The sequence below is a fragment of the Rosa rugosa genome, chromosome 4 (genome assembly GCF_958449725.1).
Source record: "Rosa rugosa chromosome 4, drRosRugo1.1, whole genome shotgun sequence".
Lineage (NCBI taxonomy): Eukaryota > Viridiplantae > Streptophyta > Magnoliopsida > Rosales > Rosaceae > Rosa > Rosa rugosa.
Genome location: NC_084823.1, coordinates 30,041,962 through 30,055,475, shown reverse-complemented (window position 1 = coordinate 30,055,475; position 13,514 = coordinate 30,041,962). Strand labels below are relative to the sequence as shown.

At 40.1% G+C, this 13,514-nt stretch overlaps 2 protein-coding genes and 1 long non-coding RNA gene across 3 annotated transcripts; 2 read left to right on the top strand and 1 right to left on the bottom strand.

The window, feature by feature from the left end:
• Positions 1-1,341: 1,341 nt before the first annotated feature.
• LOC133744623 (uncharacterized) lies at positions 1,342-2,058 on the bottom strand. Its single transcript, XM_062172699.1, has one exon. The coding sequence runs from the start codon at positions 2,056-2,058 to the stop codon at positions 1,342-1,344; it is 717 nt and encodes a 238-aa protein (XP_062028683.1).
• Positions 2,059-6,083: 4,025 nt separating this feature from the next.
• Positions 6,084-7,147, top strand: LOC133745878 (uncharacterized). The gene is made up of 2 exons (XR_009863856.1): positions 6,084-6,728; positions 6,914-7,147. It is a non-coding gene; the product is annotated as an uncharacterized LOC133745878 (long non-coding RNA).
• A 2,402-nt stretch (positions 7,148-9,549) lies between these two features.
• Positions 9,550-13,051, top strand: LOC133743401 (uncharacterized). The gene is made up of 4 exons (XM_062171331.1): positions 9,550-11,089; positions 11,196-12,136; positions 12,234-12,284; positions 12,653-13,051. Exons 1-4 carry the CDS (start codon positions 10,099-10,101, stop codon positions 12,902-12,904), a joined length of 2,235 nt encoding a protein of 744 aa, XP_062027315.1. The 5' UTR covers positions 9,550-10,098; the 3' UTR covers positions 12,905-13,051.
• Positions 13,052-13,514: the final 463 nt, after the last annotated feature.

The following is a 13,514-nucleotide window of genomic DNA, read 5'->3' as shown; positions in this document are numbered from 1 at the left end:
TTACAAGTCTAATTAGACTGTATTTATGGATAAAATATGCTTTTTTAAATTTTCAAATGATGGTGGTTTAGCTAATCCAAGGGTTTGGGCAGGGGCAGTTCCGTAGTTTGGTTCATAATAAGCTTACATGTTGCTTAAGGGAAGACTTAATTTGACTTGATAACTACTGCTACAGTCAAAATATTTGAAATCACGCTTGCCTTGGCATCCAATGCAACCAACATCCTTTCCACCTCATTATCTTTCTTTAGAGTTCCTGTTTTTATTCTCTTCTCTAAAAAAAAAAAAACAAACAAACAAAACAAAACAAAAAATACTAATAATTGAAGGTGACACCTGCTTGAGGTTAGGAAAATTTTACTACGGCACGAAATTGGCATGAATTGCACTGTGGCTTTTTAGCTCAGTTTGGCCTTCGGATTGCTTTTATGCTTCATACATAGACTTACCTGTTTATTAGTTATTTGAAAGTCTTTATTTTTTTACCTTCATTTTGAACATTTAGGGGGTTCTAAAGTTGATTTTTTTTTTTTTTTTTTAAACTTCCTTAATCAAAGATGTATAACACGTTAAATCGAGATTGAGAACGTGGACCTGTGCTTGGTGGAAGAATGTCGTGCCAAAGACATAGATAATGGAGATTGAGAACGTGGACCTGTGCGTGGTGGAAGAATGTCGTCCCTCTCCTTCTTGAAACTTAGGGACTACTATACACATCTAGTAAGTATAAATACCATGCATAGGCATGGAAGAATGTACGATCGATCATCACAACCCTTTATCAGTTTATCTTGAGAAACACTTTGAATAAACACTTAATTGAACGTCGGAATGTCACCCCCTTTCTCTTTTAATTTGGTTTGGTTCGTCCGCAAGTTTGTGAGGTTCTTTGACTCCGATCGAGAATATTGTTGGCAGAATTTCCTCTACAGAAATTTCATGCACCAACAGTTGGTGCCTTCTATAGAAACAACAGTTCTCATTATCCAATAAGTGAGAAGCAAGATGTCGGAGGACAATCACAACGATCTTCATCAAATGGATGATGCGGACATTATTTGGTTGCTGGGCTCGAATACTCAATCAAACAAGCGAGAGATTGATGTTGAGAAATGACAGTGGAGGCTGAGTCAATAACAGCAAGATCCTCAAGGTAGTAGTTTAGGTACATTAACGGTGCGTTTGGATGAGAAAATTATAAAATCCGTAGAAATTTATAAATGATGGAATCTTTAACTCCATCAATCTAAAATTCCATTAATTGCAATTTCTATTGTTTGGTTGCATCTATTTTTTTTTTTTTTTTTTTTGAATCAAAGAAAGGACTGTTATTGAAACAACTCAAAGGAGTTGGGCACAATCGTGCTGTAGTACATCGATAATACAAGGAGGAGCATAATCGAACCAGACTTCTCCTATAGTAGCCTCAAAACCTAAAGCTGCTAGGCGGTGAGCCACCGCATTACAGGTTCTCGGAGTATGACATATGGTCACCCCTTGCAGCCTACTCCACATTGCCTGAATATCATCCACTAGACCTCCATTAGCTAATAGAGCGTAGTTCGTGCAGTTTGCTTCATATACAGCTTCCATGCAGTCACTTTCAATACACACATTTTGTATATCTAAGGAGGATAGCAAATCCAAACTCGCCCTAATGGCTAGCAGCTCACACTGCTTTGGTGAAGCTGCATGGTCAACATGCTGAAAGAAAGCAGCTTTGAACTGACCTGTCGAGTCCCTCAATACTCCCCCAATTCCACCCTGATGCTGATTAGGTAGGAAGGCTGCGTCAACATTCAATTTGAAACCCTGCGTTGGTGGTTTCCACTTTGGCCGGACCGACCTTTGAGTGGATGTACCCGTTCCTCTGGATTTCTGGAACTCAGTGAGCCATGTAAAACAACTCAAAACCAAATCAGGAACAGATTGAGCCTTTCCTTCCCATAGCACATTGTTACGGTTTTTCCATAAAGCCCAAATAATCATCATGAGCTTCTCGAAGGTTTCAGGTTTGAGGTGTTGTGCTCTTTCAAGCATCCATTCCTTAAAACTCATATTAGGCAGCAAAGTGTGTTGGAGATTAAACGGAGGAGCAGAGAGTATTTGCATAGCTATGGGACACTTACAGAAGATATGATGGTTGCATCTATTTAAGATTTGAAATATGTAATAAATTAAGAAAGTTTAAAACAAATAAAAAGATAAAATAGAAAAAAGTCTTGTTTTGGAAATAAAAATTGAATACTGCAAAGGAATTCATAAATGACACCTATTTTGGTGGAAATTGAAGTGAGGAATTTAAATAACGAATTCCTTCGTTTTTTTCCACAGAAAAATTTAAAATTTCCAATCTGATAATGCCAAACGAGAGAATTGGCTTTTAGGAATTATGAAATCCTCACTTTCAATTAAATTCCATCATTTTTCCCTCATCCAACACACTCTAATAGAACAATTGTGTTCTTTTAATTTATATTTGAAAATAATAATAAAAAGAGTGAATAAAAAATTCAAATCTTCGTTTCCGAGAAGGATAATCAACTCCACAAATATTGATTGAAACTTGAACCCTTGTATAGATATGCAATTTAAGAAAGCACAATAATTGAAATGGGTAGTCTGTTTTGGTGTCAGATCTATTCCCATGTTCCAATCTTTCCATTTTTTTCTTACCCATTTCTTAGGTAAACACGTAAAGTCTCCCAACTATATTTGAAAATGAATTGGTTATACATAATGATTAAGATTCACTTGTAGTTCCTCTTCTTGCTCTAAAATAGAAGAGAGACTTGTAAGAAATCGCCGGTTGGGTTGGTCCAATTAAGAAAGACATGGGAATCTTTGGACATCTCACAAGAAATGGAATTCTTTTCGATCTTGCAGCCACGACATTGAACACCCATCTAATCTCGATTAAAAAAAGAACAAAAATAAGCCAGCGAAAATTATTCACTCCCATTGTGAAAGTTAGAATCGCACTTTCACAAAGATCAATTCATTTATCTATACATATTTTGTGTGACCGAATGATGTGTGACCGAATGAGCTTGTCGGATTCTCCGCTTCTCAGGAGACTGAGTCTATTTATGAAAAAAGAAGCGGAATGAACGATTCTTCTTTTGTTGAGATAGAATCGACAGACTAAGCACCAATTGGTTCGTCTACGGCACACACAAAGACATTTGAACTGGTCATTCACAAAATGAACTCCTCTTTCAAGAGAGAAGGGTGACAATAAGACAAATGGAATAAAAAAATGCACTTTTCCAGGAGAAGGAGAAATATAAAGCGGGTGGGGTGGGAACAAGAAGTTGGGAGTTTCATGTTTGGGCGTTCCAACAATTTCACATGTTTCTAAAATCTGCATTCATTCTATTAAGTTACTCTCAGTTCTGAAATCTGCCATTGTTCTACTTCCGGCTGATAAAAAAAATGAACTACCAAAACTAGGCAGATAGATAGACTCCTTTCTCTCTGCTAAGGGGGAGCAAGAAACTAAATCAAATTATTCTTTTTTAATCAGCGCCCCATTTTGGGTATGTAGGTACTAAAACTCTTCTCACTACTAACCAGCAGAAATCATCTAGCTGGATCTTGCCGGTATCACTAACAAGAAAAAGAACAAACAAATGGAAACATCAACTAACTATGACTCTTAGCCCAAACAACGTCCTAGGCGTAGGGGAGATTGGAGCAACGAAATACACTGTGCTCGTGACCCAGGGCACGAAATACACTGTGCTCGTGACCCAGGGCACAAAATTAACACTAAAAAGTAGTGAATAGTGGATGACCTGGTGACCCAACGGGTGAACTTGCCCTTAGAGGATGTTTTTATTCGCGGGCTGCAATAAATGTTGTCACATTTCAGAAATGATATAAAATAAAATAAAAGGTTAAGAGTATATTATTAGTTATTTTCTTACAAAAATAGTGTTTTATATATCCGCGCGTATTTTTGAACCTGTTTTTTTTTTTTTTTAAACTACTTGCCTAATTATACATGTATAATTCAAAGCTAATGACGGGCGTCCTCAAATGACATCTTTGCCAGTCTGAAACCATCAGCAAGGTTCCAAAGAGCTATTTAAAACCCCAACCCTCCCATACCCTAATCCCTAAACGCTCTGAAATTGCACTATGCCTTTAGCATCGGCAACAAATGTCGTCATCGCAACCCAAGGGTTATTGGTGGAGATGTTTTTGAAGATCTTGAGTACCAAGCTCGAGCCTGCAATCGACATCCAGTGCGAAATGGAGCAATTGGAGATGTTCTTGAGAGAACTTTTTTTAGCAGAATCCAGAGCACCTCGCTGGCAGTGGAGGGCTACCCATTCAATACAAAGGAATTCCCGAAATCGACTCCCTGACTGTTGTACTTCTCATAGGCGGTATTATTCTGCTTCAGTACTGTAAGAAAATCAGAGCCATCTCGACACTTCTGCTGCTATCCACAGTGCTAGCCCTCCCCCTTCGCCAGCCAATGAAGTTACTCGACTACATCAAGGCTCTAACCAATTGGTGTTGTTTGGGCTTCTAGGAGCATACTTGTTGCTCAAGATTTGTACCACCTTCGGGGTGCTGTTGGTGTATATGGTCACTTGCCATCATTGAAATTGCAACTGGACAGGTTGAAGAGCCGACGACTGGGTCATAAGTAGCTGAAGTTTTTGCTAGTAAAAGTTTTCCTTTTTCGCTGTTGTTTGTTTACTTTCTATGTGCATCGTCGGACTAGGGTTTTCGCTACATGTAATCAGTTTTCAAGATAGCTGGCAAGAAAATCTAGAACCCTGTTTGACTGTATCGTTAGATCAAGTAAACCTAATAATACCTGTACATTTTTTTGCTGAATTGTATGTGTGAGCCCCAGAAGAATGTATCGAGCTTAGTGGAGATTGTATGAGAAATTATTTAGCGATCTCGATAAAGGTCAAGATGCTCGAGGAAATTTTCAGAATTTTTCATAAAGTGAAATTCTCGATTTAAGAGTTGGATGGTAAAGTACACGTCACGACGAGTTCGTGGAAATTTTCGGGGAATTTTCCAGATGCTCGAGCTATTTATAGCGATTTTCCGAAGTTATGGGATTTTAGAAAATAAATTAGAGAATTAGAAAACAAGTGGAGCAATCTTAGCCATCCATTTTCCCCACCGCTTGATCCTAGCCGTCCATTATCCCTTTGACACATCTATATATATATGGGGAACAGTATGAAGACTCGGGAGAATTCGAGAGAGAGAGAACTAGAGTTCTCCGACCCAGACGCCACCGCGACCCGCTATTGGGTCCGACCGAAAACCGCTTCTCCGGCCACCTCTACGCAGCGGGCCACCGGCAAAAGCTTCATCTTGGTGTCGCCTACGTCCCTGTGGTTCTAGATCATACATGCAGCGACTGGGAACGAAGAATCGACAATCTAAAGCTTGAAGAACCTCCGGCGAGTTCTGCAGTTTCCGGCGACTCCGGCCACCGTTTGGGCCGTCTGGGGTACGAAACTTCCTCTCCTCGTCATGCTCTTCAAGTTTGTGCAATTAGTTTTCAATTTGGATTAAGTTTTGACCATCTTGTTTCTGGGTTTGCTTCGGACGCCGTCGAAATTGACGTTGCCGGCGGTTGTTTTGGCTTCCTCGGTTTAACTTCTGCGTCCTAACCACCACTTGGGTCTTGGTCGAGATAAATCTGCAGTCTTGGGTTGAGTTGATCAACTCAGAATCGACTTGGCTGACTCCGGTTTGCTGTGTTCTTCGACAGAGAGCCGACCTGCAATTTGGGATTTTGTTTGTGATCGAGTTTGATGGCAAGGTTAGTTAGAATCTAGTGACAATTCTGGGAAATTGCTTGTATAGTTTGCTTCTGAAGTTGAATGCCTGTGTTTACAAGTTTACTGTGAAGTTGTGTTGAGAATGGTGGATTGAATTGGTATGGGTTTGTTTCTGGTTGGTAATTACTGTTTGTAAGGGAGTTGGTTTTATCAGTTCGATATTTAGTTAAGGTTGCTAAGGCAATTTGTTATGTTAATGGTTGCGTTGATTTGATTCGGAAGAAATTATATTTCAGTTAAGGAGAAAAGTTATGTTTGGGTTGTCCTTAGTAAATTTGGATGCACCTAAAAGTATTTGGATTTAAGTCGATGTTTGATTTGTTTCGACATAGTCGTAATTGGTCGATATCGTAATTTCAAGTAAAAGTTCGGTAATTTGGGTTAATTATCGAACAAGTCTCGATTGGTCAAAGTTGGTCAACTCCTGGTCAAACCAGGAAAAGTTGTCGAGATTCAGTATAATTGTTCAAAAGATATTAACTATCGAAATGTCGGAATCTAGGACTCCAGATACCCGAGGAACGGAAGGTTCGCGACTCTCGGAGTACGTGAGAGAAAGCATCGGAATCCAGGTAGGGGACTCGGGACTCTCTATTGGCTAGTGATTTTCCATATTTGATTTTATACATGATGCATGATGAAAGTGTATTGTTAGTTGAAATTTGAAATGTTTTTAAGTTAACGTGCGTATAAGATTGTTGATGGCGGTGTGTGAGAGCGGAAAGGTGGTCGATGACTTCCTTGGGGATTAGCCACCCCTAAACCTCCGGAGGGTTAGCTACACCGGTCGGACGGTGCGCAATCGCAATGATGACACGGTTCCGTGTGTGTAGCTAGTGTGTTAAGTTTGGCGCTCTGTGACTGGTAAGGTCAGATGTTGGTTCTACGGAACTAGGCCATCAGGTAAAGCGCACGTAGTTTTCTAATCATGCATCGAGTATTTAAGTTTGTCGTTCTTATATATATATTTGCTTTGTTTTCACATTGGGCCCAAATCCAAATGATTACAAAGTTGAGTTGATTTTCAAACCTAGTCGTGGTAGAGTTTCCTGCTGAGCAGCGAGGACGAAAGCTCACCCCTACAACAGTTTGGATGCAGGTACTGTGCACTGGTGACAGGACAAAAGCGGACGGAGCTGGGTGTGCGGAATAAGTCCGGTAAACCATTGTTTGGACTTTGTTCTACATTCTTTTTCCCGAACTTCGTGTTCCGAAAGTTGTTGATAGTTAGCTTGCTCATTCCTTAAAGTTCGTATCCTTCGTGTGAACATTCATTCAAGTTCTGGACGAATGAAATAGATTTCAACAACTCAAGTTTTTCACCTCAAAAGTATTTCAAAATCTCCGCTGTGCGTTTTACGAAAAGTTTATCAACAAAAATGCCTTGCGGTTCTCTAGAATGTAAATCGAGCATTCGGTTTATGTTTTAGAGTCTCGCGGCACTGTGACGTGCTCAAACTGGCGAGGTGCAGTTTGGGGCGTTACAGTATGCGTCCTTTTTTTACTGACTATGGTCTCTAGTAAATGGAAATCTATATTCCCAGTCAGTTACTGTTTAAAATGCAGTACGTGTATATATATATATATACATGGATCCTTCACCCAAAGCACTAAAATGAGCCAAAATTATCTCACTTACTCCAGCAATAGATTTTTATTCACACTAACCCAATTTAAAGTAAAATAACTATTCTGCTCTCAACCTAATTAAATAATTGAGAAAAATTCAGGTACGGTCCCCAAACTATTCTGCCAAGGCCAAAATGATACCCGAACTCTCAAAAGTATCAATGTGATACCCAAAGTCTTATATTGGAATCAACGTGATACTTCCGTCAAAAATCTCTAACATCTCCGTTTGTTTAGTGACGTGGCAAGCACGTGGGCCCCAAAGAAAAGGGCATAATGGACTTTTTACGTAATAGTTAACCCTAATCGAACAAAACCACATTTCGCTCCCATTTCCGTCATTTTCGATACTTCTCTCTCCTCAGTCTTCTGAAATTGATCCAAAACATACCCAATCCCTCCCAAAATCAAGATTTGACCTTTATCTCCAAAAGATTCGAAAAGTGAGAATTCCACAGTAACAGTCTGATCAAAGCAGGTCACGGACTTGATTCTGGAATCTACGACAGTGGAGGATCACTATCATGGCGAAGATGTGGGGGATATTTAGGGAGTATGGACCACCAGGCGAAAGTGAGTCCTCCAATCTATATCTTCTGTTCTATATTCGTATCCTATGTAAACGCACTTTGTCCAAAAGTTGAAAACGAGTTTGTCTCTCTTCTGGGTTTCACTGATGAACATATTGAAATGGGTTTCATTGTGCTACTTTAATAAAGAAAAGAGAAGAAAGCTTCCACCGATGAACTCATCTCCATATTAAAATGGGATTCATTGTGCTACTTTAATAAAGAAAAGAGAAGAAAGCTTCCACCGATGAACTCATCTCCATATTAAAATGGGTTTCATTGTGCTACTTTAATAAAGAAAAGAGAAGAAAGCAAATTGATTTGTCTGTTATGAGTTTTTAAACATTGCTTTGGACTGTAGTTGAATCATCATTGAACATAAACTGGGGTTTTTAAATGTTGAAATCCCCATCTGTTTTCCAGAAAATTAAATGTTGAATATTTTAAGTTATCTAAAATTTGAGTTGAAGGCACATGAAATTGCATCTCCATAGTCTGTTTTGTTGTGTGATGAAGTCATCCTTGAACATGTAACTGATGATTGAACAATGGGTTTCGAAAACTGAAGATAGGTGCTGACTTTTGTTCTTGTTTTTTTTTCTTCCAGTTCCAGAAAACTTGTATACAATGGAGATTTTTCATGGTGGTTATTTTGACAAGAAGTTGGATGGCACATGGAAGTACAAGGTTCCCAAGTTTAACAAGTTGGGGGGGAAGATATACCTTGATGGTCTAGATCCTGATTTGATCTCATGGGTGGAGATGAATAATATTGCTCATGCATTGGGGTACAGGGAGAAGCCAATCTCTTACCACTTCAAGATACCTCGAACACCACCCAATGAAGGATTCATACAGATCAAGAGTGATGGAGATGCCATAGAGATGGTGAAGATGATACCATTGAAGAAGAGGCAGATAACTGTGTACATTACAGGTGGGGGTCCTAGGAAAAAAGAAGAAGCATATGCTGAGTTTGCATTGCCACCCGATGAAGATTTTGTCAATCCTTTGAACAATCAGACTTTAAGAGAGAAGGAAAGGGCTTTTTTTGAAGCAAACTTGATGGCTAGCCAGTTATATAGTGAACGATATGGAGTAAATGCAGTTGGTGGCTCAGCTAGAGTAAATGCAGAAGTAGAGGCAGAAATTATTGATCTTGCAAATGATAGTGGTTCTGCTGGCAATATTGTGGGTGAGGATAGGAGTGGAGTAAATGTGGAAGGTGGACCAAGTCAGTCCACTTTTGCTGGTTTATCTGATATTGTACCAGACATCATGGGTTCACAAGCATGTGTCGGCCAAGGTGAGGTGGGGCAGGGTGGTAATACAGCAACAAGACATGGGCATATGGGTAACTTGCAGCCCCCTAAAGCTAAACCTAGAAGGGTGAAACACACTGCTAAAAGATTGTGGCCTACATCTGCCAGGAATGCTTTGAACAAAAAACTAGAGGATATAGAGAAGAGGGCTAGAGAGGACGGTGAGAAAAGGGAAAGAGAGGAGTTTGAGAGAGCTGAGAGAGAGGTTGCCGAATTCAGAGAGAGTCAAGCTTCTGCTGCAGTTAGTGTTGAAGAAGTTGAGCAAAGGGAAAGAGAAAAAGCAGAAAAAAAAAAGAAAGGGAGGCTGCTGAGCAGAAGGCAAGGGAAGAAGCAAAGCTAAGAGAAAGGGAGGCTTCTGAGAAGAGAGCAACAGATGCATTGGCTGTGAGGCAACAGTTGGCTGCTGAATTAGAGAAGAGGCAAGCAGAGAAGCAAAAATCTAAGGCTGTTGGGAAGCAAACATCTAAGGCTGTTGGGAAGCAAACATCTAAGGCTGCACAAAACAAGGGGAAGGAGCCCATTCATCATAAGGCTAAGTTAAACAGAAAGGGGAAGAAGCCTAGAGAGCCAAGATATAACACAAGGCATAAAGGGCAGAAGAAGTTTGAAGCACAAGTTGAGGAGGATGAGGATAGCAGTGATGGGTCTGACTTCTATGTTGATTCAGACTATGATATTGAGAATGATGAGTGTGATGATGTTCAATTTGAAGAAAATGTCACAGAGCCGAGAGTTGTACCAGAGTATGAAGAGATGGGTTTCACTGGCTACTGTTCTGAAGAAGCTGTAGATTCAGATGACTTGCAGAGCTTGAGTGGGAGTGAATCAGAAGAGGATGAAGATGGGAATCCAATTCCTAAGAGGAGGAAGAAGGGGTTGAGGGTTAGACCTTGGATTAGGTCAGTAGATCTGAAAAATCCAAAGTTCAGGTTAGGTCTTGCATTTCCAAATTCTGCACAATTAAAGGAAGCTGTTAGGGAGTGTGCCATTAGAAACCAACTTGGGTTGTGGTTTGAGAAAAATTCCAAGAAGAAGATAGAGGTCAACTGTCAATGGGACTGTCCTTTTAGGTTGTATGCTAGCACTTCCAAGGGTGAGGGTGATACACTCATAATCAAGACACTGAACAAGAAGCATACCTGCTCTCCAGTTGAAACAAGTCATTTCTTGACTTACAGAAGAATAGCTCAAGAGGTTGCTGAGGATCTTATGGTTGATGAGAATTGGTCCAGGAAAGGGATCCACAATCATATTGAAAAGAAGTACAAGTTAGACGTTGGTGTGCAGACAATCACAAGAGCAAAAAGGGCAGCAAAGAGGATGAATGAAGGACACTATATTGATCAATACAACATGTTAGCTGCATACAGGAAGGAATTGCTTAGGAGCAATCCTGGATCCACAATTGACATAAAGACACAAATGGATGGTCCTGTAAGGAGGTTCCACAGGATGTACATCTGTTTTGCAGCATGCAAGGAGGGCTGGATGAGGGGTTGCAGGCCTATTGTTTGTTTGGATGGTTGTCATGTCAAAGGGCAGCATCCTGGACAGCTTCTAACTGCAGTTGGTATAGATGCAAATAATGGGATGTTCCCAGTTGCATATGCCTTGTGTGAGGTTGAGAACCAAGAGACATGGACCTGGTTCCTTGACTATCTGAAATGTGATTTAAGAATGGAAAGGGATAGTAGCTATGTGTTTATGACAGATAAACAAAAGGGGCTGGGAAATGCAATTGCTAGTAAGTTGGTTTCAAAAAAACTTCTTTCATTCATGTGTTTTACATTATTTCAATAACTTTTTTTTTTTGGTAAGTTAACTAACTGTTTCTTAATGCATTTGGACAGATTTGTTCCCCAATGCTGAGCATAGGCACTGTGTTAGGCATCTCTACAATAATTTCAAGTCAAAACATCCAGGAGAAGGCCTCAAGCAGTTGGTTTGGAATGCAGCTCGTTCTAGTACTCAAGTTTGGTATAACAAACACATGGATGCCTTGAGGGAGCTAGATGAGGATGCCTGGCTGTGGTTTCAAGACAAGAGTCCAGCACAATGGTCAAGGGCCTTTTTCACAGATGAATCTAAGTGTGACATTTTGCTGAACAATATGTGTGAGTCTTTTAATTCAGCTATTCTACCTGCTAGGGATAAGCCTATATTGACTATGTTGGAGAAGATTAGGATGGACATGATGGTTAGGAATGCAAATAGAAGGGTGGCGTGTGAGAAGTGGAAGGACTTGGTTGGTCCTAGGATAAAGAAGATAATTGATAAGATAGGGCAGAGAGCTACACAATACCGAGCACATAGAAGTGGGGAGTTTATTTTTCAAATAATTGGAACTGGTGAGGGAGGCAGCAAGCATGCTGTGGATTTGGGACTCCACACTTGCACATGCAAGAGGTGGCAGCTTAGTGGGATCCCTTGTGTGCATGCAATTTGTGCAATTAGATTCAAGAAACAGGAAGCAGCCTTGTATTGTGATGATTACCTCATGCCTAGCTCATATATGGAGGCCTATAACCCCATCATCTATCCCATTGCAGGGGAGGATGATTGGGAACTTGTTGACTATCCCATTGCACCTCCACCTTACAAGCAGCAAGCTGGAAGACCTAAGATGAAGAGGCATAAAGAACCAGGAGAGAAAGAAAATCACCCACCACCACCTGCTCCTAAAGAAGGGAAACTCTCTAAAGCTGGGATTAAGATGTCCTGCAAAATATGTGGCCAGCAAGGACACAACAAATTGGGTTGTCCTATAACAAAGGCCAAAAAGGCAGCAGCAGTAAGTTGTTTTCATCAACATTCTCTTCTTATTATCATCCAATTCATGTTCACAAGTTATGTTTTGTTATACTAATCCAACCAACTAATTGGAATAGGGAGAAGGAACATCAAGTGGAGCAACTCCAAACAAGAGGCAGAGAAATGAGGTTTGTGTGGTTTGAACTGCTTATGCACATGCCTAGTACTTGGTTGTGTGAATTAGGTGTTTTTGTTGACTGAAATGTTGCAATGGTTGACTGAAATTGGTATATGTGTCAACTGGTATTGAAATTGGTTGGTTGTGTTGGCTGTGTGAAATTGGTATTAAAATTGGTTGGTTCTGTTGGTTGTAATTGGTTGTGTGAAATTGGTATTAAAATTGGTTGGTTCTGTTGGTTGTGTCAAATTGGTTGGTTGTAATTGGTTGTGTGCAAAAGCTACTGTGCTAAAGTCAACTGAACTTGCAGCATTGTTGGTTGTGTTGTTGAAATGAGGCAAAGTAAGTAATTTGGTCCTTTCTTTCATTCATTTGTAGGTCAACAGAGCAGCTGCACCAAAGGGGTCTACTAACGTCAAGGACCAAGTTATCAAGTCTAGGAAAACATGGAAGAAAATCAAGCAAACTGTGGAGAGTACTTCGGGTCCCAATGTTGGTGCCTCAACATCACAATCAAATCAGCAGCCTCCCACTCAAAGTAGCCAGAATCCGGCAGCTGGGAGTGCTCAATGGAAAGCATCAGAGCCTATGCAACCAAGCCAAGCTTCATCTGAATATGCAGGATTTTAATCCAATTTGAACTATTGGTTTTTGTTATTGCTTAACGCTTACATTTTGCTAAACTATCAGTCAACATTAAGCACTTGTTGCTTATGCATTTTGCTGGACAAATTATGTATGAGTCATTTGTCAATGGATGATTCAATTCTTATGATCTTTTTCATATTAAAGTGATTGATTGAATTAGCTTTTTTGTTCATATTTGTTGTTGCTTGTTCAATTTGAATTTATGTATACTGATCTTGATGGACATGGAAATAGATGGTGAATTGAGTTTGTTATAATGGTCAACATCGAGTCAAATTAGGTATAGTCATTTTGCTTCAATTTGGAGGCAAAACGGTTAAGGAACAGCAAAAAAATGGAGGGAAGAGGCGTGGGACCGGTCAAATAGGGAGGCAAAGGTATGGTTGACCGAACTGAGGGTTGTTTCTGGTATTTGCCCTTTTTTTTGGGGCCCACGTGCTTGCCACGTCACTAAACAAACGGAGATGTTAGAGATTTTTGACGGAAGTATCACGTTGATTCCAATATAAGACTTTGGGTATCACATTGATACTTTTGAGAGTTCGGGTATCATTTTGGCCTTGGCAGAATAGTTTGGGGACCGTACCTGAAT

What these genes read in the sequence shown, in the direction of transcription:
- LOC133744623 (XM_062172699.1), bottom strand. Translation starts at nt 2,058, where the DNA reads ATGAGTTTTAAGGAATGGATGCTTGAAAGAGCACAACACCTCAAACCT.
- LOC133743401 (XM_062171331.1), top strand. Translation starts at nt 10,099, where the DNA reads ATGGGTTTCACTGGCTACTGTTCTGAAGAAGCTGTAGATTCAGATGAC. An exon ending in GCTGGGAAATGCAATTGCTA is followed by an intron (nt 11,090 to 11,195) that starts GTAAGTTGGTTT and finishes GCATTTGGACAG; the next exon opens with ATTTGTTCCCCAATGCTGAG. An exon ending in ACAAGAGGCAGAGAAATGAG is followed by an intron (nt 12,285 to 12,652) that starts GTTTGTGTGGTT and finishes ATTCATTTGTAG; the next exon opens with GTCAACAGAGCAGCTGCACC.